Here is a 27,038-nt window from a genome sequence, read left to right on the forward strand (position 1 = left end):
TAACTTCACCTCTGTTTAAACTGTTCCATGTGTTTCACTATATGTAACACAAATTATTAGAAAATAAAATTTTGCTCAACCTTAAAGCAGTTCTGTTACAACTTTTTTGAAAAAAGTCACACCAACCATAAACTTTTAAATTATAATTAATACTAAAAGCCAATACTCACAAAGAAGGATCTTGTACGAGATCTTTGAGATTTATCCCACTGCGATCTTCTGCAAGATTCCTGAAGCAACTATCACTCACTAAACAGGAAAGGGGGAAAGAAAAAGATAATTAATTTTTGTTTACATTTCATTTAAATTACTGCTGACAAAATGAATTTTGAAATTAAAATTGTCTCTCATGATACAGTTTTTCCAAATAGCAATATTGGTCAATCTCTAAGCCTGGTATATTTAGCAACAAATATCAACACACAAACTTTATATAAAGTGCAGTATATAAAAGAGTAAACCTGTGAGTAAAAATTTTGTTATTTTTATAAAACTAATTTACCAGTACATAGTGGCAAGTTACTGCTTCCACAACAACTAGAAAAAAAAGATAAATTATCTCCCCAAATCATATTTTTAAATATACTGAAAAGCAATGGTAGTAAAATAAATAAATTAAGAGAAAAGTAATATCTATTCTTAGGTAAATTTGGACTCTTAATTGCTTTCATTTCTGGGAGATTTGCCATTTATACACAAGCTAAGATTCAGAAAGAGTGACACCACCCAGGAAAAGAGAAACCAGTATAGCTCTTTATGGTTCATGCACTGGTATGACAGATTGGAACCTTTTGGATTTCTCCAAACACAGACAGTTTTCTCCTGGGAGATCTGTTGAGGACTTAGACTACACGAATAGACTGGGAAAGGACAGACTGAGCCAGAAATGTTTTCTGTAGTGTTATAGTGATTAGGAGTCAAAGTCACACTATAACAGTTAGCACCTATCACTTATAGTATAGAATTTCAACAGGTCTCCCCTCAAGACATTTGTTTTCAACCAAAAGCACCCTACCTTGAGAGGGGGGAATGAAAAAGAGGAGGCAAAACCCAAAAGTTAGAGCAATATCTCCCATAGTGTCACAGTTCATTAAGTATAGTCACACCAAAGAGAAATACATACAACAGAATAGGTCTTACTTTTAAGACATTTAAAACCAGAGGTACGAGGTATATCTTAAGGTGTCACTCAAGTTACCCAGCTCAATTCATGGTTGAGTTAAGGTAATTAGCACTTCATCATTTCTTTCTAATATAGGCAAGAAAATAACATTTACATCAATCTTATTATCCTATGTAAACAGTATTTGGTATACAATAATAATTATGAAACATGGGAAGGGCCACAAAATATGATCAATAATAGAAAAAATAATACCTATAAGCTGACCTATACATGATACAGATTTTGAAGATAAACTTTTTAACAAAAGTTTAAGAAAACTGTTTTAAAAAAGTTAAAGAAGGCACAGAAAGTGTTCACAGAAGAAAAGGAGAAAAATTCAACAGGTAATTTAAATCTATGAAAAGAATTAAATATTGATTTTAGAACTGAACAATACCATATGTGAAATTGAGAAATCAGTGGGTAAGTTTTATAGCTGACTCAACACTGCAAAAGACAGGCTAGTGAACTTGAAGAGATCAGCAGAAAGTATCTAACTAAAGCACAGAGAGAGAAAAAAAAAAATGAGAAAAAGAAAACATAAAAAACATGTGGGAATCAAACAACCCAACGTAACTGTAGTTGAGAAGAGGAGAGAGAATGAAGTAATATTTTCAGAAAAAAAAAAGCTAAGAATACACCAAAACTGAAACTACACATTAACTCACTGACTCAGGAAGTATAGCCAAGCCAAGAATGGAAAAAAATGAAAGAAAATCACATCCAGCAGTAAAATGGCTGAAAATTAAATAAAAAAAGAAAATCTTAAATACAGCTAGGGGAGAAAAAGGACACATCACCATCAAACCACCAAAGGAAAAGCAAAACTTACCGCTGAGTATTCAACGTAAACTATGGAATCCAGAAGACAATGGAATGACATGTTTAAAATGCTGGGTGACGGAGGAGAATCTGAGAATCTAAAAATCTATGTCTTGATAAAATATTTATTCTAAAATTAAAGGCAAAATAAAGCTTTATATAATACTAGACGCCTGGTGCATGAAATTCGTGCATGGGAGGGGGGGGGCGTCCCTCAGCCCGGCCTGCACCCTCTCCAATCCGGGAACCCTCGGGGAATGTCCAACTGCCAGCAGTCAGACATCCCCCTCACAATCTGAAACCGCTGGCTCCTAACCGCTCACCTGCCTGCCTGTCTGATTACCCCTAACCACTCTGACTGCCTGATTGCCCCTAACCCCTCTGCCTGCCTGCCTGATCGCATCTAACTGCCTCTGCCTGCCTGATGCCCCTAACTGCTCCCCTGCCAGCCTGATCACCCCCAACTGCTCTACTCTGCCAACCTGATCGCCCCTAACCACCTCTGCCTGCATGCCTGATCACCCCTAACCGCCTCTGCCTGCCTGCCTGATGTCTCTAACCACGCTCCCCTGCTGGCTTGATTGCCCCTAACCGCTCTCCTTTGCCAGCCTGATTGCCCCAACTACTCCCCCCTGCCAGTCTGATAGCTCCTAACCACTCTGCCTGCCTGCCTGATTGCCCCTAACTGCCTTTGCCTTGGCCCCACCACCATGGCTTTGTACAGAAAGATGTCTGGAAGGACGCCTAGAAGACATCTGGTCTATCCCGTCTAATTAGCATATTACCCTTTTATTAGTATAGATTTTATATTAGGTAAGCATAAATATTAAGTGATTATTTTCTATTTCAAGTTAAATATATACGTAGGTATATATATATGAGCCATTTATAATCTACATAAAAAGAACAATATAACATTAAAAATATTTAAAGTTGAAAAAGGTTTGAATTCTTATTACCCTCAAAATCCCCATGTTTTTTGCAATGAGTAAGTAATTTTAATATATAATTTTTATTCCATATTTAATAGACACTGATCTGAATCTGTTGATTTGAGACAAATTTTCTGCTTTTCATAACTTTAACAAAAATGTTCTTTATTATACCATTAAATGAGTAAGACCAAAAAAGGAAATGTTGGCAAATTTTAAGAAAAGTTGGTTTTCAGCTGAGCTGAACTAAAATTGAAAGTATAATAATGCATTATATTATAAAATTTGTTCTCATAAAGTTTCTTGCCCAATTTGGCAAATGCAAGTGCTTAGTTATAAACATTAGGAGCCTGTCGGTTTGGTAGGCTTAATTAAAATGGAATAAACCTTTGATCCTTTAAAGGCTTGCTAGTCAGCTATCTGTGAAATGAGTTTTGCTAAAAAAGGCCCTTTTCTAAAATTCATCTCACATCCTTATATTAAGTTAAAAACAGCAAGAAATCTAGAGAAATCATTTCTTAACAAAAATTCTGAAACTTTGGCTGCCTATTAAAATAAAATTTTTAGTTATAATTTTTTTCACCAATGCAACAAATATTATTTCTGAATTATAAATAAGATATGGTACATTTAAATTAGGAAGTGAACATACTTTTTCATGTGTAAATCACACAAAATCAAAGGTCAGATAAAACAGAAGAGATTACAATAGAAACATAGTCACAAACTTTATGGCAGTACCATGAAAATTATAAATGTGCATATCAATTTTGTTTATATTAACATAACTTGAAGGGTAACAAATGAAAATTAATAACAAATGTTTGTAAAATGCATTTTTTAGCAGAATTCTTATGCAACCACATGCATTTTTTTCTATAAATGTTCATTTTTTGGACCTATAATCAAGATATGCTAAGTATTTCATATTCAACATCTCACTTAATCTTCATAATTATCCAGTGATATACCTATTATTTGTATCCCCCTTTTACAGGTAGTAAACAAAGAGAGATTAAGCATCTAGAGATCATATATTTAATGAATAGCAGTACTGGGAGAATCCAGACCCTAAAATTCCAAAGCCTGCACTCTTAACCACTATGCCATACTGATGATAGGTCTCATTGATTTCTCATATATTCTGGATTCTCATGCAGAATATATGAAAAACTTTCCATAACTTTAAAACAAATACAAGACAATTAAAATTAAAGTTTTCAAAAGTTGAATGAAACTTTAGGGGATCTTCTAGTTAAGTGGTTAGTTAACTGCACTTCATATCTCATGGGTTCTATGGCAGTATTTCAGATTAATGACATCCTTTGTCCTCTTCAGCTAAAGAACTCTAATTTTGTTTTACATATTATATTGATTCAAAAATTACTAGGAGAAATTTTACTAAAGAAAATTTTACAGAAGCTGAAACACACACACATACATACACACCTTAGAACCGTATTACTTCTACTCTCTATTTAGATGAGAATCACGATTTGCCTTCAGTCAACAAAAGTCAGCATTCAAACTCAATATAAACTTAAATATTTGTAAAATGGACCTGTAGCAGGGTTCTTAGCTTATCGTAAGTACCTTTTTCTGTATATTATCTTTCTGGTTAAGGTAACAGTTGACATTCATTATGTGCTAAAAGCACTTCACATTCATTTTCTCACTTGTAACAAGTATAATATAGTATTCTACATAAATGATATAATCCTATGTAATAAAAGGCTAATATGCAAATAGACTGGAACAACTGAACAACCGAACAACCAATTACCACCAGGGGGCGTGTGCAGAACATGGAAGGCTTTGCCACAGAGGGATGGTGGAGCAGGTGAGTGGAGGCACCAGACCAAGGTGGGGCGCTGGTCTCTGTCATCAGGGTGAGCCTCTGGTGGTTACTGAAAATTCTTTGCTCCCGTGCGCCATAGTGCCCTGCGCCGGTCCTGATCACTCAGTACCAACAGCGGGTGTGAACGGAGGCTGCTGGCCCTGATCGCCCTGGAGGGCTTCTCTACCTTCCTCTGCTCCTGAGGGGTGATTGGGGCAGCAGCCGCCACTCCCACCACTGATAGCACCGACCCCACTTGCACCTGCTGCTTGCGTCAGCCACAATTGCTCTGCACCATCAGCAGGTGCGAGTGGGGCCGGCGCCATTAGCGCATGGGAGCAGTGACAGTGGGAGTGGGGCTGCCAAGAGAGGGGCTGCTCTGTGTGTGACAGTGGCGGCGCCCCAACCCCCTGATTGGCCCTGCTCTGTGGGTGATAGAGGGTGGCGCCCCAACCCCCCGACGGGCCTTGCTCTGTGTGTGACAGGGTAGAGCCATAACCTCCCCATTGGCCCTGCCCTGAGTGTGACAGGGTGCAGCGCCCAACCCCCTGATCCGCCCTGCTCTGTGTGTGACAGGGGGCAGTGCCCCAACTCCCCTATCGGCCCTGCTCTGTGTGTGACAGGGTACGGAGCCCCAACCCCCCTGATGGGCCCTGCGCTGTGAGTGACAGGGGGCAGCGCCCCAACCCCCTGATTGGCCCTGCTCTGTGAGTGACGGGGGCAGCGCCCCAACCCCCTGATCGGCCCTGCTCTGTAAGTGACAGGTGGTGGCGCCACAACCTCCCCATCGACCCTGCCTTGAGTGTGACAGGGGGCGGTGCCCTAACCCCCCAATCAGCTGTACCCTGAGCGTGACTGAGGGTGGCATCGCAACCTCCCGATCCGCCCTGCTCTGTGCATGACAGGGGGCGGCACTCCAACTCCCCAATCGGCCCTGCTCTGAGCCTGACCAGGGGCTGCACCTAGGGATTGGGCGTGCCCTCTGCCACCCGGGAGCAGGCCTAAGCCAGCAGGTCGTTACCTCCCGAGGGGTACCAGACTGCGAGAGGGCACAGGCCGGGCTGGGGGACCCCTCCCCCCACCCGAGTGCACAAACTTTTGTGCACTGGGCCTCTAGTCTACACTAATAAAAGACAAACATGCAAATTGACGTACCTTTGCTCTGCCTTAAGCCACGCCCACCAGCCAATCAGAGCAACTATATGCAAATTAACCCGACCAAGATGGTGGCCGGCAGCCACGGAGCTAGAGCAAGCAGGAGACTTGGTTGCCCCAATGATGGAGGAAGCCAAGCTTCCCAGCTGTTGCAGCAGGCTCTGAGCTCCACTCAAAGCAACAAAGTTTCAATTATAGAAGATAAATAAACCCCGGATACCTGCTTTCAGCCAGCCATGGCCACAGAGCTGGAGCGAGCAGGAGGCCTGTCCTGGCCAGCTCTGAGCTCCACTCCAGGCTACAAAGTTTCAATTATAGAAGGTAAATAAATCTCAGAATAAAATTAAAAAAGGAGAGGCTGGGAGCTTCTGTCACCAGGGAGGCTTGGCCAGCCGAAAGCGGCCCTCAGCCCCTCAACCAGACTGGCCAGGCACCCCAGTGGGGACCCCCCACCCTAAAGGAAGCTTGACCAGCCTGCAAACAGCCATCAGCCCCTCACCCAGGCTGGCCAGGCACCCCAGTGGAACCCCCACCCTGAAGGGGTGTGACCAGCCTGCAAACAGCCATCAGCCCCTCACCCAGGCTGGCCAGGCACCCCAGCGGGATCCCCACCTTGATCCGGGACACCCTTCAGGGCAAACCAGCTGGCCCCCACCCGTGCACCAGGCCTCTATCCTATATAGTAAAAGGGTAATATGCAAACTGACCCTAACAGCAGAAGGACTGGGAATGACTGGTCACTATGACACACACTGACCCCCAGGGCCAGATGCTCAATGCAGGAGCTGCCCCCTGGTGGTCAGTGTGCTCCCACAGGGGGAGCTCTGCTCAGCCACAAGCCAGGCAGATGGCTGCCAGTACAGTGGTGGTGGTGGTGGGAGCCTCTCCCACCTCCTCAGCAGTGCTAAGGATGTCTGACTGCAGCTTAGGCCTAATCCCCGCTGGCAAGTGGACATTCCCTGAAGGCTCCCGGGCTGCCAGAGGGATGTCTGACTGCTAGCTTAGGCCCAATACCCCAGATAGCGGGCCTAAGCCAGCAGGTGGTCATCCCCCGAGGGGTCTCAGACTGCGAGGGGGCACAGGCCGGGCTGAGGGGACCCCCGCACCCCCCCGCCAAGTGCACAAATTTTTGTACAACGGGCCTCTAGTTTTAATATAAAAGAGTTAAGACAGCCGTGGGCAAACTATGGCCCGCGGGCCGAATCCGGCCCGTTTGAAATGAATAAAACTTAAAAAAAAAAAAAAGACCGTACCCTTTTATGTAATGATGTTTACTTTGAATTTATATTAGTTCACACAAACACTCCATCCATGCTTTTGTTCCGGCCCTCCGGTCCAGTTTAAGAACCCATTGTGGCCCTCGAGTCAAAAAGTTTGCCCACCCCTGAGTTAAGAGATGGTTCTTGGGCACATGATATATATTTCCAAAACTGTCCCTCTCTATGATCACAGGGTGAAAGTTAAATGTTTAGTGAAAAAAAATGTCACCATGCTATAATTTTAAAATAGAGCCAAAAAATTCAGTACTTGCTTTATTTTATTCTACCCTGAAAATATATCAGATAGCTTAATACCTGCTACAAGAAAAATTAGACTGGCTCCATAATTTTTGGTGCCAATTATAAAGATAAATCTATAATCTATACATTTTTTGTTATTTAGGTGAAATTCACATAACACAAAATTAACCATTTTAAAGTGTACAATTCAGTGATATTAAGTATATTCACAGTGTTGTGCAACCTCTACCTCTACCCATTTCCAAAACATTTGCATCATCTCAATGAGAGATGATAAAACATTGATTGGTTGCCTCCTGGAAGTGCCCTGACCTGGACCGGGGATCGAACCAGCCACTTAAGTATGTGGCCTGACCAGTAATCAAACCTGTGAACTTTTGGTGTACGGGACAATGCTCCAACCAGCTGAGCCTCCTGGCCAGGGCCAAACCTAATTTTCTGTTGGGAGACCCAATTAATTAATTATGAAAAGTTTATTTACATTATCCAAGGTCTCAAAAGTTGTAAGTGGAAAAGCTAAACTTTTTTTTAAGTTTTTTATTGATTTTAAAGAGAGAAAGGGAACAGGAGACAGGGATAGAAAGAACATCGATTAGCTGCCTCCTGCATGCCCCACAATGGGGATCGAGTCTGCAACCAGGGCATGTGCCCTGACTGAGAATGGAACTGTGACCTCCTGGTTCATGGGTCAATGCCAACCACTAAGCCACACCGGCCAGGCTATAAGCTTTGAGTCTAGGCAATCTGGCTCCAAAGTTTGTGAAAGTAACAAGAAGGCTAAATAGTATGTCTTAAAAATATTAGTTTAGCAAATAAAACAGTGAATTATATGCTGTCATAAAACTTTCCAGTTTGGATGCCGAAACCAGTTTGGCTCAGTGGATAGAGCGTCGGCCTGCGGACTGAGGGGTCCTGGGTTCAATTCCGGTCAAGGGCATGTACCTGGGTTGCGGGCACATCCCCAGTGGGAGATGTGCAGGAGGCAGCTGATCGATGTTTCTCTCTCATTGATGTTTCTAGCTCTCTATCTCTCTCCCTTCCTCTCTGTAAAAAATCAATTATATATATTAAAAAAAAAAACACAAAAAAAATCCTTTCCATTTTGGAGAAGAAAAGATAAAACATTAACTAATAACTATAGCAAATAAAAATAAAATGAGCACAGCAATGGTTAATATTAAGGACTGAAAAAAACAAATATTATTTGAAACTAGAACTCTTATGCATTGCTGGTGGGAATTAAAAATAATAAAACTACTTTGAAAAGAGGTTTGGCATTATCATATGAAGTTAAAGATACTATTTGACCTTGCAATGCTACTTATTAATATTTATCCAAGACCAATGAAAACATATGCAGATCTTCATTTCCCAAAAATCCATCTTTGTGAATTCACTTGCTTATGAAAATTCATTTGTAATCCAGTGATCAATGTTCAAAGGGCTTTCACAATAATTTGTGGAAGTGCAAAGAATAGAGAAAAATTTTAGTTGCCTAACATGCACATTCTCAGCTGAAGTTGAGTACTCTACCACCTTGTTTAACCTTCATACTATAAATGAGTGTCCTGTTTGTGGTCTCTTTAGTTACATGTTTCTCCTGTTTTTGTGCTTTTTGTTGGTGATATTGCTGGTTCAGAATGGCCCCCTACTATAGTTCTTAAGTGCCATCTAGTATTTCTAAGTGCAAGAAGGCTATGATGTGCCTTTAGAAGAAAATATGAGTATTAGATAAACTTCACTCAGTCATGAGCTATAGTGTTGTTGGACATAAATTCAATATTAATGAATCAACAATACATATTAAATAAGGTGCCTTTAAACAAAAATATATATAATAGCTTATGTGTTCATCAGTTGAAAAAAAATATTGTGGCCAGAGGTTCATAGGAACCTAATCTTATGTTTCCCCTGGAATAAATGGTTCAATAATAACTAATTCAATGTTCACAGTAACTTTATAAAACATAACCACCGCAAATAATGAGAATCAACTGTATTCGCAAAAGACATATGCAAATACCCATTGAAGCTGTACTCACAATAGCCAAAAACTGGAAATAACCCAAATATCTGTTAACTGAATAAATAAACCGTGGAATAGTCATACAAAGGAACAGTATTCAACAGTAAAATGGAATGACAAACAAAAAGGAATAAATATCAGAAACATTATGCCAAACAATAAGCCTTATATAAAGAGTATAATTTCATTTACATAGAAAGAATAAGAAAGGTATAACAAATATAAGGTGAAAAAAAATTAAATAGTGCTGTCTCAAGATGGGAGTACCGACTGGAAAGGGGCATGAGAAATTTTCTGAAGAGATGGAAACATTCTATATTATGAAAGGGGAAGGGGATTAATGTATGCACTTAATTGTCAATATTGTACAGCTAACACTCATGAATTTAAAATATGTAAGATTTACCTCAAAGAATTGACAATAACTGAGTGGAACGTGGAAAGTTGGGGGAGATATAAATGAAACAAGAATAGCATAATGATAACTGCTATATACGGGTGGTGGATACATGAGGTGTATACATGTAGTGTTTACTTTTGTATATTCCTTAAGTTTTCCAAAATTAAAAGTTAAAAAACTAATAAGTAGCAGGTATGTAGAGGAACTACAGGAGAGAAATGAGCTTTATAAAAGTTAAAGGGATAACTTAGTTTGAAGGTCTTCATGGAAAAGTCATTAAAATTGGACACATTTGGTATATTTTGGACATGCAAAGGCAAGGAAAGGCCACTTCATTAAAAGAAAACAGTATTAAAATATCATAAGAGTATTGCTGGTATTGGGCTAATTAGGGAACACTTTGGCTTAAGTATAATGTCAAGAAAAAAATAATAATAGGAGATAAATCTGAAAATGTAAGTGGAAGATGAAAGAAAAGCCTGAAATTTGAGGTCAAAGAAAACACACTGGGGAATAGGAAATCATTCTGCACATTCAAGTTTCAGAATGGACAGAATCAGAACTAATCTGACAGTAATGTGAAGAATAGCATGGAAGCACTACGATGTCCCCATTAAGAGACAACGATGCTCTAGCAGGTCAATGATAGGGAGATTAGAGAGCGAAGGATGCAGGTATTTGAGTTGATAATTGATGGTCAAAATTTTCTTTTTCTTTTTTTGTAATTCTTTATTGTTGAAAGTATTACATATGTCCCCCCTTTCCCCCCATTGTAAAATTTTCAAAAGAGTAAATATTAAGTTATATAGCTTTGAAGATGTTTAAGCACTGAGATTCTTCTCCTTAGCACAATATAATACTAAAAACACTTAACCTATTAGAAACAGAGTATGCTGAAGTCTAATGCCAAATTTTCTCAAGATTTGCACTGGAAGTATTCATTTATAACTGGAAGTGTCAATCTAATTAATGCTGAACTTTTGGTTTTGTATGTTGTTTGTTTTAAAAATAACCTTGTTATGGAACTGCTATAAAAGCATCAGCAAAGATTTAACATTTGCCACAAAGTACTCCAAATAGCAATGAGTATATTCTTATGTTTTGTTGCATTTACAGTAATACTGTTAAAACAAAAAAAGATTTATATTGGTTAAGGGCTTTGGCCATGAAAATAATGCTTTATATCCAAGAGAATAAAGCAATCATCACTGCATTAATATAACTTCTAAAGAAGAAAAATAACATAAAACTAAATTACTAATAAAAACCCTTCATATCCCTGAATTATATATTATTTTCTTATCTGAAAAATTTCTATTCAAGGTTAAATTCACAATTATTAAAACTGCTCTGGCCGAAACCGGTTTGGCTCAGTGGATAGAGCGTCGACTTGCGGACTGAAAGGTCCCAGGTTCGATTCCGGACAAGGGCATGTACCTGGGTTGCGGGCACATCCCCAGTGGGAGGTGTGCAGAAGGCAGCTGATAGATGTTTCTCTCTCATTGATGTTTCTAACTCTCTCTCTCCCTTCCTCTCTGTAAAAAATCAATAAAATATATTTAAATAAAAATAAAATAAAATGTTCATATATAAAAAACAAACAAACAAACAAACAAACAAAAAACTGCTCTGATTAATTAAATGGCTTTATAAGGACAAACTATTGTCTATCTTAATAATAACAAACATATTGGCTTAAAACTAAAGAGTAATTTGAAATTAGACATAAACACTTCAGAGTACAAACAGTTACATAATGGAATAATTTCTGAAGAAAATTGTAAAATGTTTTTCTAAAGTATTTTTTAAAAAAGAAACACTGAAATTTATGTTTTAACTATAGGCCCAGTGCATGTGCATTGGTAGGGTCCCTGCTGGCTGCCGGCTGCAGGCTGGGTATTCCCTCCCTTCACCTGGCCAGCCCCACCGCCTGGTCCAACTCCTGGAAGAACTCCAGGTCAAGGGGACAATTTGCATAGTACACTTTTATTATATAGGATTATACTCCAATTATATCCAGAGACAAGATTTCATTTGTTGGATATTATTTTTTACCTAATGTCTACTAAGTAACTACTTTAATATTTTCAATATTAAATTGGGCTTATGGGTATATATTTATACCTAAATACATACGGACACATATACATGCAAATATTTGCATACATATTATATATAGCAGATTTCAACTTTTACACCAATGGAGATTATAATCCACAAGAGGAGATAAACTTCAAAACATAAATTTAAATGAGAATAGAAGAATATTTATATTCATTCCTGTTGCATATGTTTACAAATGCAGGTTCTAGAGCCAAAGTTCCTATATTCTAATAGTGGTTCTACCACTTATACTTTGTATGAACTCTAACAAAATTTCTAAGAATCAGAAGTCATTATCTATAAATGTCATTAACCATGGTAGGGCTAACTACTCAGTAAATGTCAGCAACAATGTAACTTTTTTTTAAAAAATATTTTTTAAACTGCGATTGGTTGAATCTGTGGCTATGGAACCCACAGATATAGAGGGCCAAGTGTGCTACCTATATAATATTGTGAATTTTATTGTAGAAGCCTGGTGCACAAAATTCATGCACAGTGGGGGGGGCGGGGAATCCCCTCAACCTGGCCTGCACCATCTCCAATCTGGGATCCCTCGGGGAATGTCCAACTGCTGGCAGTCAGACATCCGCCTCACAATCTGGGACTGCTGGCTCCTAACCGCTCGCCTGCCTGCCTGCCTCATCGCCCCTACCCACTCTGCCTGCCTGCCTCATCGCCCCTAACCACTTGCCTACCTGCTGATTGTCCCTAACCCTCTGGCCGTAACGCCGTGACACTGTAACAACCAAATGAGGCATGGCGGAGTCTGGGGTCCTGTGGCACAGTAGGTCTGGGGTCTCACACAATTTCACGTGCTAGGCCTCTAGTATACTAAAGTGTCTTTAAACAGAAACACATTAAATATGTATTGACCAGCTGACCAAAATGTTGTGAACAAAGGCTCTCAATAACCTACCACTGTAATTCCTCTAGGAGTAATGGTTCAGTATCTACTAATTTAGTGTATGCACATCTTTACAGTACAATACTACTGTAAGTAATGTAAATGAACTGTGTTAAAATATGGTCAAATACATAGTAAAAGCTCAGTAACTAATAATTAGCATTACTAGTTTATTATTATTTAGCCCAAGCACATACTCAAACCTCTGCTTAATTACTGCCTAAATAAAAATAACCAGATTAAAAAAGGAAGGAAATTTCCTAATTATTCTTATAAAATAGGTATGACGTTAACCCCAAAATTTGACAAAAAACTACACAAAGAAATAAAACTACAGATCAATTACACTAATGAATAAAAATATAAAATTTTATGATATATTTCAAAAGAATTCGAACAGTCCACACAAGAGAAAAAAGTCATAATTAATTTTGGCAGTTCTTAAAATAGTATACCAGCTTGACAATGTTAGCCAGATTTAATCAACCCATTTTTAAATGAAAACTTCCAAAAAATCTTTTATCATTACCACAAATAAGAAAAGTATGGCTTGCCATAAATAAAAGGTAACAGAAAATATATATTTCATTAAATTCTAGCAGAGAATGTTTCTTACAGAATATTCTGCATCTAAGCCCCTCTTTGTTAAAAAGGGAGAATGATAAATGTTAAAGGGGTGTCAAAAGCTTATGTGTATGCATATAATGTAAAGGACTGAAAAATCATTAAAAAGGGAAAAGCTTTTTATGTGATTTGATACTATTTAATGCTCTGCCCCTAACATCCTAATATCATCCCAAGTATTTGAATGTGACACACTTTGAGAAACACTATATCATGCTGTTTCTTTTTTTTTTTTTAATATATTTTATTGATTTTTTACAGAGAGGAAGGGAGAGGAGAGGGATAGAGAGTTAGAAACATCGATGAGAGAGAAACATCGATAAGCTGCCTCCTGCACATCTATTGGGGATGTGCCCGCAACCCAAGTACATGCCCTTGACCGGAATCGAACCTGGGACCTTTCAGTCCGCAGGCCGATGCTCTATCCACTGAGCCAAACCGGTTTTGGCCATGCTGTTTCTTAATTGATATTTTCTCTCTGGAAATATTTCTCCCCACAATAGTTTAAACTCTATTGACAGAAAATGAATGTTATATTTAATTCCCTATAGTATCTAGTCCAATAACTGGTACATAGTAGGCACTTAATAATATGTTTAAGCCCTAACCGGTTTGGCTCAGTGGATAGAGCGTCGGCCTGTGGACTCAAGGGTACCAGGTTCGATTGCGGTCAAGGGCATGTACCTTGCTTGCGGGCACATACCCAGTAGGGTGTGTGCAGGAGGCAGCTGGTCGATGTTTCTCTCTCATCAATGTTTCTAACTCTCTATCCCTCTCCCTTCCTTTCTGTAAAAAATCAATAAAATATATTAAAAAAATAATATGTTTAAGTGAACTGAAAAGATAACTCATTATACCAGGCAATTTATTCAGAATTGTTGAATTCTTCGAGCTGAAAAACCTTGTGAGATCACCTATTATTCTAACTTTACTCATTTAAAGATATGAACACTAAGGGCCAAAGACAATAAGTGACTAGCCTGATATTCAAATTTGTTTTTAGTGACACTGAGATTTCTTAACTATCAGATGTAAAGTGAATGGCTAAAGGCAAATCAACCCTATTGACATTTTATTTAAGGCCAGACAGACAATAGATTTGGGAAGAGAGAAGGGAAGAGTCACAGACATTGAGAAGGGTAACTTGCCCAAAAATGCTCCACAAGAAGAATTCTTAGGCTAGAAAAGATACCTAGCCAGAATTCCACCCACATTTCAGATTCTCCCAGGTGAAAGCGTAGAGAGGCAAAAGATCCTCTCAGGGAGATGGCTGTGTCCCGTGCCTTAGTGAGAATTTTCTAAACTTCTTTTAACACTATAAGAGCTGTCCCATGCCTGGAATCTCAAGCATTTGTTGATTCCACTGGTTTCCTCCTAACTCCCAACCCCCAATCCTGAACTGACTATAAAAATATGTTCAATACTACAAGAAGAGTTGCAATAAAAATACAAGTAACCCTTGAAGTGAAAAATTTGTCTCTAAAACTCTGACTTGATAATTTTTCTAGCCCACAGAAAAAAATTCTTTTGAGGATTAAAATAGAGACAGCTTCCTCAGAAGATAAACTTTAAAAATGAACTGGAAACATTACTATGTATGATAAAACAGTTATTTTGTTTGTAAACAATACAATTTAACTTTTAAAATGGGGAGTGGCATATGGTTATTATAAGATATCTAGAGTATACTAGTATAAAAAAAACTGGCCAGATTCAGGGTCACTTCAGGAACATGGGGGTCTAAAACCTGGGAATCAACCACCCCATCAGGATTCTCTTTGCTTCTTCAGCTCTTTAATCTCTGCTTCTCTGTGAGTAGATCTCATTCTCTGCAAATAAACATAGGTTACCAATCTATATGGTATAGGAAATGGAAAGGAGGGCATGATCTTTGGCAGGTTGGAACTCCTATCCACCATGGATATATTACTACTAGTGGCCCGGTGCACGAAATTCATGCACATTGAAAGAGAATTAATTAGAGGAACATAATTTGGACTCACTATCTAATATCAATAACATGCGAGCGTGAGACAGTCCGCGTTTCTGAAATTCAATGACATGAATTTTAGCTATTACTTTGCCAAATAAATGGAATTTACAGATATCATTTAAAAGAGCATTCAGCTTAATATTAAAAACTCTGGCTACCAAGTCAGGTCTGTTTTCAACTTTTTGCCAGCATTGTAAATTGTTTGCAATATCTGCCCATTTGGGGTTGCATGTCATGGTTATGAATAAATCGGGCTTGCCATACTTCATTACAATTGCCATAGCATCCTGATATTTCTGCTGCATATTTCTGGGGCTACCCTCAAAAGATGATGGAAGTATTATCATTTTACCAATCAGCACATTGTCATTTTCAGATCTAGATTTGAGATAATCCATTAAGCCACTATATTTTTCAACTCTCAACTTAGATTGGTTTACTTTGATGAAATTTATCCGAATGGCCTCCATTTTTTAATACGAATCCACAATAAACTGTTAATTTTCCTGCATTTAAAATAGGATTGAACATGTCCCGCGCAGAGATATGAAATCCATAATACTGCATTTGTGTGACTTGTGTCCTTAGATTTTGTCTAGTATTATTGTCGATTACACTGTTGTCTCTGAGTCTTAATGCAATATCTGTTCCCCAGCCTTTTTCACCATGTGGAAAAAGAATAGGATATGTCATTGCATCTAATGCAAGAAACAGGATATGGATCTGTTTCATTTTAGTGGCATTTGGATTTATTGGGATCTGGTTTACAATGAATGAGCAAGTCCCTTTCAAAAGGAGGTTCTCCATCTTCATTTCTGACTATGACAGCAACCTAGGTTATACGGGGAGAATTATATCTATCTGGGTCACTGTTACGATCATATTTAATTTCCATTGTTACTTCTGTGGGAGCAATACCTTTTGCTGCTGCTTCAGATTGGGCCTCCTTTTCTACCTCATGTAGCATCTTGTACGATTTTGGTAATTCATTTAATTCATGCATGAGGTTGTTGATGTTGATCACGAGTCTTTCTGAGCAGCCCTGGTTTTCTGGCATTGCTAATCTTTTAGTTGTAGCTTCGGCTGTATCCAAAATATAGAGTTGAGCAAACTTCCGAGAAACACCATCTGAAGGATGTAAAGTTCCAGTACGGTGACAAACTTGTCCGTGTATTCTAAAACAGTATGACCCATATCCTGATGGCGATGTAATATTTGCACCCATGGAAGCAAAAGAACTATTTATGGAACAAATATTTTCCATGAAATTTTTACTGTCATAATCTTCATCTGTCATTAATCTTTTTAAATATTCCGGGTAATCTGGAAAATGTATATCATTTGGACAGACTTTCCCTTTGCTACAACATCAAGTAAATTTCCCATCGGATGGTTTTTCAACAGAGAAATTTAGTGATAGGCAAAATTCACATAGAACAGTCATTCCACCACAATTATGTTCGAGAATTGCATCCTCATGTACTCCATTTTCGCTGAGAAGGCAGTTCCTACCAGTATTGGTAGTACTTGTTGATGACTGTTCTCTAGATATATTCTGTCGTCGCCACCACCTTCTTTCAACTTCAAAGGCACATTAGCCTTTAGATATTTTCTGTCGATAACGCCGGTGTTTTTCGGCATCAGAGTGACATTTTTCCAGTAGCTGGTGTTTAGATACATTCTGTTGCAGGCGCCCCCTTCTTTCAAGATCAGACACATGCTGCTCTGCAGACATTTTCTGTCGATAACACCAGCATCTTTCAGCTGCAGAACTATGTTGTATCAACAGTTGTTCTTTAGACATAGTCCCACCTCTCTACTGTCACGGTCTGAGATGCAGGTGAATGAGAGTCCTGGCTGTCAGGCCACTGACAGCTGTCTGACCAATGGCTGATTCTGGCTGATTCTGTGGGGGTGGGACTTCCTCCTCCCTGCTGTCAGTTTCCACAGCTGTGATGAGGAAGCTGGGGTGACAGAGGGAGCCGTGCCCTCCAAGCCGCCCTCTCTCTCACTCTGCTCTATGTCCAGCGGTCTCCTGCTCTGCCAAGTCCTCCAAACCTCCCACTCTCCACCCGCTCCTCTCCCACTCTGCTCTCCACTGGCAAGGTCCCGGGATCCCGTGGGCGTGGCTTGGCATGGCAGGCCTCGCCTCCCGGGCCAGCAAAGGTCCTAGGAGCCTATGGGTGTGACTTGGCATGGCAAAGCCTCGCCTCCTGGGCTGGCAATGGTCCTGGGAGCCCGCGGCCGCAGTCACCTCCTGGGGCGCTTGATACCTGTGTATGCAAATTAGCCACCATCTTTGTTGGGTTAATTTGCATACTCACTCTGATCGGCTGGTGAGCGTAGCGGAGGGATGGTTAATTTGCATGTTTCTCTTTTATTATATAGGATAGTCAGTGGGTTGGGGAATTATGATTGGTACATCTGAGTTAACTCCCCAGCCAATAACCAGGGGTAGAATATTATGTTTGGTACAGTCCCATCAAAAGCATAATGGTATATGTTGGGGAAGAAGTATGGTCTGTTAACAGAAATTAGAAAAGTATGCTGGACAGAGAAAAATGCTAACTACCATATTTTAATTCAATTTCAGTTGTGTATATCAATTCCTCAAGATAACAATAGATTTATTGGTACATGGGGAAATACATTTGGTTAGTTCTTGAGGAAGAACACCTTCTTCATTAGTCAAGGTTTACAACTATCAACAGGAGTGTTTAAACACAGGCCACCCCTCAGTATTAATAAATTAACCGTTTGAGTCCCAAGCAGTGCAATCGCGCTGCTTGGTATTTCTCGACATAAAATAAAACAAGCGCTATCACGCTGTTTGGGTCTTTTTGTACTCATTTAGAGAAAGCGCGGTTGCGCTGTTTGAGATTCTTCGACAGTGTTTTTTCAATACCCCCTGGGACTCAAACGAATCGCATGTTTTCTCAACATAAAATCTCAGCAGCGCGATTGCGCTGCTTGGGACTCAAACAGTTAAGAAGATACATACATATGCATATATATGCATATATACATATACACATATATATAATATACTATCACATATACTTAAAATGACTTGAATTTAGCTACAATATAGAGCTAAATTCAAGTCATTTCATCAACATGCCTTTTTTATTCTTAAAAATAGTTTTCCTATAATATCTTTTCAAGGCAAAATATAATCATACTAGAGGCCTGGTGCACAAAATTTGTGCACAGGGCGGGGGGGGGGGGGGGGGGTGCCCTCAGCCCAGCCTGCACCTACTCCATTCGGGGACCCCTCAGGGGATGTACGACCACCAGTTTAGGTCCAATCACTGTGGGATCGGGCCTAAACCGGCAGTCAGACACCCCTCTCACAATCTGGGACTGCTGGCTCCTAACCACTCACCTGCCTGCCTGCCTATTTGCCCCTAACTGCCCTCCCCTGCTGGCCTGATCGCCCCTAACTGCTCTCCACTGCTGGCCTGATCGCCCCTATCTGCCTCTGCCTGCCTGATTGCCCCTAACTGCCCTCTCCTGCCAGTCTGATCTCACCCCCAACTGCCCTCCTCTGCCGACCAATTTGGTTCTGATTTGTCAGTTTCTATGCCAGTCAGCATCAAAAGCTCTGCCTCCTAGGCAGCCATTGGCCCCTCACAGTTCACCCAGATTTTGTTCTGATTGGTCAGTTTCTATGCCAGTCAGCATCAAAAGCTCCACCTCCTAGGCAGCCACTGGCTCCTCACAGTTGACCCAGATTTGGTCCTGACTGGTTGGTTTCTATGCCAATCAGCGTCAAAAGCTCCGCCTTCCTAGGCAGCCATTTGTTCCTCACACTTCACCCAGATTTAGTTCTGATTGGTCAGTTTCTATGACAGTCAGCGTCTCTGGGCCTATCAACGGGGCCTGATGAGACAGGCAGAGCTGATCAGCAACCCTGGTGGAGACCTGGAGAGAAATGGAGGTGCAGCTGTTGGCCAGGCCGGGAGAGAAAGAGAGGCAAGTTCTGATCAACAGCTGCCACAGAGACTATGGATCAGACTATGCCTCTCTCTTCAGGCCTCTCTCCAGGCCTGATCCGCAGCCCCTTAGGCAGTCAGTGCTGGGTCGCTACAGCAACCCAGCACTGACTTGCGGTTTGGTCGAGCCTTCGGTCATTAGAACCCTGGCTCTTTATTATATAGATGTTTCTAAATATGCTATAAATTTATATAAAGACTAGAGACCCGGTGCACGAAATTTGTGCACTGCAGGTGTGTGTGTGGGGGGGGGGTCCCTCAGCTTGGCCCGTGCCCTCTCAGAGTCCGGGACCCCTTGCTCCTTACCGCCCACCCGCTTGCTGCTCCTTACTGCTCGGCTCACTGCTCCTTAGTGCTGCCGCGGAGGTTCCCACCATCTCTGCTGCACTCACCAGCTGCGAGCCCGGTTTCTGGCTGAGTGGCACTCCCCCTGTAGGAGTGCACTGACCACGAGGGGGCAGCTCCTACGTTGAGCATCTGCCTCCTGGTGGTCAGTTCATAGCGACAAGTCATTCCACCGTTGGTCTATTTGTATATTAGGGTTTTATTATATAGGATAGAATATTGAATGTGAATTGTAAATGAAAAATAAAATTTTAAAAAGAACCAAATAAAATTTTAGATCTGAACATTTTTTAACATATATATATATTTTTAATTCTCACTTGAGGATGTTTTTAAAATTGATTTTTAGAGAGAGAAACATCCATGTGACAGAGAAATACAAGTAGGCTGTCTCTGCATCTGCTGACTCAGCAGGATCTAACCTAAACCTAAGTATGTGCCCTAACCTAGAATCCAACAGGAAATCCTTTAGTGTACAGGTTGAGACTCCAACCAATTGAGCCACCTGTTCAGGGCAGATCTGAAAAAAAAATTTCTTAATGTACCTCCAGGCCCTGGTCAGTGTGGATCAGTGGTTAGAGTGTCCTCCCACACACCAAAGGGTCATGGGTTCGATTCCAGGTGAGGGCACATACACAGGTTGTGGGTTCCATACCTGTCAGATTGCTTGGGCAATTGATCGATGTTTCTCTTTCTCTTTCTCTCTAGAATCAATGAAAAGAACATATCCTTAGAGGAGGACTTAAAAAGAAAAAAAATGCTGGTTTGGTTCAGTGGATAGTGCTTCTGCAGGCGGACTGAAGGGTACCGGGTTGGATTCCGATCAAAGGCACGTTCCTGGGTTGCAGGCTTAATCCAAGGCCCTGGTCGGGGATTCAGCAAGAGGCAACTAATGTCTCTCATATTAGTTTCTGTCTTTCTCCCTCACTTTCGCTCTCCGTAAAAAAAAAAAAAAAAAAAATCACCAGTGCAAAAATGTCCTTAAGGTGAGGATTAACCAAAACAAATGAACAAACACCCATTCCCAGTGTGATTATTAAAGGAGCATATGAAGTATTTGTTGAATGAATGAGAAGGGATAGGACTTTGCTTTCTAACTGTTTTAGCAACTCTGCAAGCCAGAGGGTTTATTTTTATTTTTTTTAATATTTTACTGATTTTTTACAGAGAGGAAGGGAGAGGGATAGAGAGTTAGAAACATCGACGAAAGAAACGTTGATTAGCTGCCTCCTGCACTCCCCCCACTGGGGATGTGCTCGCAACCAAGGTACATGCCCTTGACAGGAATCGAACCCGGGACCCCTCAGTTCACAGGCTGACACTCTATCCACTGAACCAAACCGGTTAGGGCCAGAGGGTTTATTTTTTATTTTAATTTTTATTGATTATTTTAGAGAGAGGAAGGGAGCGAGAGAAACATCAGTGTGTTGTTCCACTTATTATGCTCCCTTTGGTTGTTTCTTATCTGTGCCCTGACCAGGGTCCAACCCGCAACCTTGCTGTATTGGGAGGAGGTTCTAATCTAACCGCCTACACTGTGGGCTAGCTGTCAGGGACCCTCAACAAAACCCCTCTGGCGTGCCCTGGCCCCTGCTGTGTGTCAGAGCTCCTCTGCCACTCCATCGAGGGCAACTTCAACTATGGCAGCCACATGGCCTCCGGGTAGGTCGCCCTCTATGCGGCTTGCCAGGCCTGGCTTCTGCGCAGCTGCACCAGGAGGCAGATTTCCAGGTTCCCGGGGAGAGCGCCCTCAGTGCTTGACTCCCAGGAAGATCAGGGTCCCAGAGGGAAAGCACTTTGCTCCGCCTCCCTTCAGGGCTCCCGGGTGGAGCAGAGCGCCTGACCTGCTCAGGACTCGGAGGGGAGAGCCACCCCAGAGAGTCCTCCTAGCTAGGTGTGAGAAAACGAAACTGGAGCCCTGCCTCCTTGAACCCAGTCGTCTTCAGGCATGTGAACGCATTTTATTTTATTTGACGCAGCCTCGCGTACCTGGCCACGTGCGGCACGCAGCCATGTCTACCCGCTCCTGCCAGATGTTACCAGTGAGGCGTCCTGGCTAATTGGCATATTCCTCTCTTATTATATAGGATGGCATAACAAGAAAATTGTCACAATTCACTGAATTACCCCCACTGAGCCGAAAAGACAAGAATTTACGTAACGAAAAGAAATGCTCATGAAATGGGAACTAGAGAGGTAGGAAAGCATAGAATAATGATGGATAAAGTGATATATTCTATAAATAGTTCAAGTATTGATAGTATTCCATCTGTTTAATGTAACTAGAAAGAAAGAGAATATAAATTCAATTACTATTTCCAACCAAGGGCTTTTTAGACCCAAAGCACCTATTTACTCATATCCTTTCATTAAAATTTCTTTTGAGACTGAATAACAAATTAGATTTAAAAATAAAATTAGAAATAAAAATAACTGAATAAACATATATTTTCCCCTCTTCCCCCCACCCCCGGAAATAATATAGATGTTATTTATATCATGTTGGCGACTCAGTAGATGGCACCATTTTCATTAAATCAAAATAGATCTAGTAATCTGGTTTGAAATGTCATAATAAGAAACAGGGCATATAAACTTAACCAAGAATACTAATGTGCTTTTACCAAAAATATAAAACAATATCCTAAAAACTTGTATAAATGAATAATTGATCTAATCAAATCTTAAATATGGTGAAAAATATTTATTAAAAAAATCATTTCCTACTGCAGCTTAACTAGAATTCTATAAATTTATTAATGATCTAATAACACCTCTACTAAAAAGTTAAATTGGTTCTCTTTCCCCTAATTAAAATGTGAAATAACAGTACTCTCTATTTCTTTTAACAGCTCCTTGTCAAATATAAGAGAATATTAGAGAATAATGTTTTCAAAATACGAACTAGACTGTCATTATCCAGTTTTAAATGTTCAGTTATAAATATTTTCTTCTTTAACATGTACTCTTCATTACTGACTGGCCTTCTTGCCTAACTTTCTATGAGTTAGCTACCCTAAATTAAGGTGATTATTGACAAGGAGTAAATCTTACACATTTTTATAGATCCCACAGCAAGTAGTACATAAATATACTCAAACTTAAAGTTACTTACTAAACATAATACTCATCAACAAAATGCATTAAATTATTAACTGAGTGGAATATACATGAGTACATAAAAGCAACAAAAATGAAAACAAATCCATTATCCAGACTGGTAATTTAACCTGGAGATTTTATATTTAAATCCTAAAGTAATGAGTTTTTTATTTGCACATAAAAAAGGAAATAATCACGTAAAGGAAATAATCCACATAAACTAGGCAGTATTAATGGCCCTAAGACTATCTTTATTTAGTCAGTCATTCAACAAGTATTTTCTGAGAACCCTATAGTGTACTATATTATACTAGAGGCCCAGTGCATGGATTCGTGCACCGGTGGGGTCCCTCAACCTGGCCTGCGCACTTTCGCAATCTGGGACCCCTGGGGTAAGTGAAGTGGCGGTTCGCAGCTTACCCCTACTTCCTAACTTTGCAAAATTCCATTCTTAGAAATGTTGCTATGTGTGCTTTAAAGGTTATATTTGTTTTTAATGTTAAGAATAAAGATATCATTTTCATTTAAACCTCTTGAATTATTATAAAACAACTAGTGGCCTGGTGCATGAAATTCATGCATGGGGGGGGGGGGGTGGTTTCCCTCAGCTGAGCCTGCATCCTCTCCAATCGGGGACCGCTTGGGGGATGTCCGACTGCTGGTTTAGGGATTGGGCCTAAACCGGCAGTCGGATATCCCTCTTGTAATCTGGGACTGCTGGCTCCTAACTGCTCACCTGCTTGCCTGCCCAAACGTCCCTAACCACTCTGCCTGCCTGCCTGATCGCCCCTAACCTCTCTGCCTGCTGGCCTGATCGCCCCTAACTGCCCTCCCCTGCCTGCCTGATCTCACCCCCAATGACCCACCCCTGCTGGCCTGATCTTGCCCCCAACTGCCCTCTTTGCCTAGGCCCCCATCACCATGGCTTTGTCCAGAAGGAAGTCAGATGTCCAGAAGATGGCCAGTCACCCCGGTGTAATTAGCCTATTACCCTTTTATTAGTATAGATAGGTTATATAGGATAGGATTGCAGGGGGAGGGAAGCCTTTTCAGCAGAAGGAGATATTCTTGGCAGAAAAAAATACATAATCCCTATATCTGGACTGATAGCCAGCCATATGCACTTTATTGCCAAACCGGTCATTAAAAAATTGAACTGCTTTCTTACACCTTATACCAAACAGCTGTTGCCCTTAAAACCCCTCCTCAGCCCCCACCATAGGTTCTCCTTTCACAGTTCACCCAGATTAGATTCTGATTGGTCAGTGTCTATGCCAATCAGCCTCAAAAGCTCCGCCGCCTCGGCAGCCATTGGCTCCTCGCATTTCACCCAGATTTGGTTCTGATTGGTCGTTTTTTATGCCAGTCAGCGTCAAAAGCTCCGCCTCCTAGGCAGCCATTGGCCCCTCGCAGTTCAGCCAGACTTGGTTCTGATTGGTCAGTTTCTATGCCAGTCAGCATCAAAAGTTCCACCTCGTAGGCAGCCATTGGCTCCTCGCACTTCACTCAAGATGGTTCTGACTGGTCAGTTTCTATACCAGTCAGCATCAAAAACTCTGTCTCCTAGGCAGCCATTGGCTCCTGGCACTTCACCCAGAGATGGTTCTGATTGGTCAGTTTCTATGACAGTCAGCATCTCCAGGCCTATCTCCGGGCCTGATCAGAGAGGCGGGGCTGATCAGCAGCCCCTGAGGAGGCCCAGAGAGAAACAGAGGCGTGGCTGCTGGTGAAGCCGGTATAGAAAGAGAGAGGCAACAGCTGATCAACAGCTGCTACAGAGGCTGTGAATCAGACCCTGCCTCTCTCTTCAGGCCTCTCTCCGGGCCTGATCTGCAGCCCCCCTTGGCAGACAGTGCTGGGTCGCCACGGCAATCCAGCACTGACTGCAGGACTGACTTCCAGTCAGTCGAGCCTTCAGTTGTTTCGGACCGTGGGTTTTTATATATTAGGATGCATCTTCACTAATACAAAGGTTGAGAGTTCAGGACAGAACTCTTAGCTACTTGAATTTTATTTTCCTTCCCCAACAATTTCCTAGATGCTTTCACTGTTCTCTGCTGTCTACAGCATTCCCAGGCCCAGCAGCGAAGCGGCAGGCGGCCGGGGAGGAGCCTGAGCCTGGGCTGGGCCCCAAACTGCTCCCGCTCATCCTGGTCCCACTGTGCCTGTCACCACCACCGCTCAGTAGCGCTGCCATGGAGCTGTAGGAGAGGCTTGCACTACCGCAGCTGGGCTTGCCAGCCATGAGCCCGGTGCGCTGCACCCGTTAATGAGCTGACCAGTGCTCCCACTGTGGGAGCACACTGACCACCAGGGGGCAGCTCCTGCATTGAATGTCTGCCCACTGGTGATCGGTGTGCATCATAGCAACTGGTCGTTCCACCATTCGGTCTATTTGCATATTACCCTTTTATTATATAGGACTAGAGGACCAGTGCACCAAATTCATGCACGGGCAGGGTCCCTAGCGGCTTCTGGCTGCTGGCCGGAACCTCCCTTCCCCCGGCTGCCTGCTGCCGCCATTGGCTGGGGCCTCCCTTCACACCTGCCTTGGCCTGGCGACGCCCTCTCACCTGCTCCACCATCCTGCCATGGTCCCGCTCTCATCGGGGACCATTGGGGCAGGCAGCGCCTCCACTACCGCCCACTGCCAGTGCCGCATCGTCGATGCCCACCATGTTCTGCACCACCCCCTGGTGGTCAGCACACATCTAACTCCCGGTTTGTTAAACTCCCACCCGTGGGAACAATTTGCATATTAGCCTTTTATTATATAGGACTAGAGGCTCAGTGCATGAAATTTGTGCAGGGGTGGACCCTCAGCCTGGCCTGCACCCTCTCGCAGTCCGGGACTCTCGGGCCCAAACTGGCAGTTGGACATCCCTCTCGTAATCCAGGACCAGTCGCCCCTAACCACTCACCCGCCTCCCTGCCTGCTCACCCCTAAACACTCGCCTGCCTGCCTGATCTTCCCTAACTGCTCGCCTGCCTGCCTGCTCACCCCTAAACACTCGCCTGCCTGCCTGCTCAGCTCTAACTGCTTGCCTGCCTGTCTGCCTGCATGCCCCTAACTGCTCGCCTGCCTGCCTGCTTGCTCCTTACCATGTGCCTGCCTGCCTGCTCAGTGTGCTTCATAGCGACCAGCCGTTCCGGTCGTTCTGGTCGTTCCGCCATAATGGTCGCTTAGGCATTTATATATATATATATATATATATATAGAGAGAGAGAGAGAGAGAGAGAGAGAGACTAGTGGCCTGGTGCACGAATTCGTGCACATTGAAAGGAAATTAATTAGAAGAAATATTTTAATATTGCTATTCATCCTTTCTCTATCATAAAAGTGTCAACCAAATTCACGATCAACAATGACAGATGGAAACACATGCATGTGATTGGCACCAGTGAGAGCTTTATATGTATCATGCATGCATGAGTCAACTTAGCCTTTATAGATATAGAACAAGCTTGCTTAATTAGACCTGCTTTCTGATTTAGCGAAACTTTTTCCAGCCCAGTGAAGGACCCCTACTTCTCTTTCAGGTAATTGTCAGCAACACAGCAGTAAATATCAACATGAAGCTCATTATGATTGTAGATAATGCAGGGAGAACAAAGGGTAAAATATATTCTGTGCAGTGAGAAAACCTGAAGTCATTTTCAAGGTCCACCATTTCTTAATTCTTTTCAGTCAGGTCAAGTTTCTAAGCTTTCTAAATCTCTGTTTTCTGGCTAATGAAAAGAAAACAAGATTCCACTCAGTCTCCTTTCTACCTATTTAAGGACTTCTGTGAGGATCAAATGAGATGAGGCACGGGAAAACACTTCACAGACATTTGGTTACAGTGTAAAGTGTTTCCACCTGGGTATAAAGCAAGTTGTGTTCCTGGGCTGAAGAAACTGCAAGGAGGCTGGTCGTTGCTAGGGAGAGGAAGCCAGATATTGCTACTTGACGTCATTACCCAGAAGAGGTAAGGACACTTAGCATATTATTCTTTTATATAGATAGATAGATGACTTCACAATCCAAGATCCAAACAAATCCCTTGGGATTTTTAGGCAATCCTCCTAGATCTATCAGCTCTACATCCCACCCCTCTCTCTCATTTTCTTGC

General features: G+C 41.6%; 1 protein-coding gene across 15 annotated transcripts in view; it reads right to left on the reverse strand.

The window, feature by feature from the left end:
• The window catches only part of GPHN (gephyrin), a 452,278-nt gene that overhangs the window by 360,237 nt on the left and 65,003 nt on the right, over positions 1-27,038 (reverse strand). For all 15 annotated transcript variants that reach the window (XM_070418066.1, XM_070418183.1, XM_070418108.1 and 12 more), the window contains exon 2: positions 171-249. In XM_070418066.1, coding sequence (XP_070274167.1) covers positions 171-249 — 79 coding nt within the window. The remainder of the gene's footprint in view (positions 1-170; positions 250-27,038) is intronic.

The sequence above is a fragment of the Myotis yumanensis genome, unplaced genomic scaffold (genome assembly GCF_028538775.1).
Source record: "Myotis yumanensis isolate MYYU_CA2020_CCGP unplaced genomic scaffold, mMyoYum1.0.hap1 SCAF_1, whole genome shotgun sequence".
Taxonomy (NCBI): Eukaryota; Metazoa; Chordata; class Mammalia; order Chiroptera; family Vespertilionidae; genus Myotis; species Myotis yumanensis.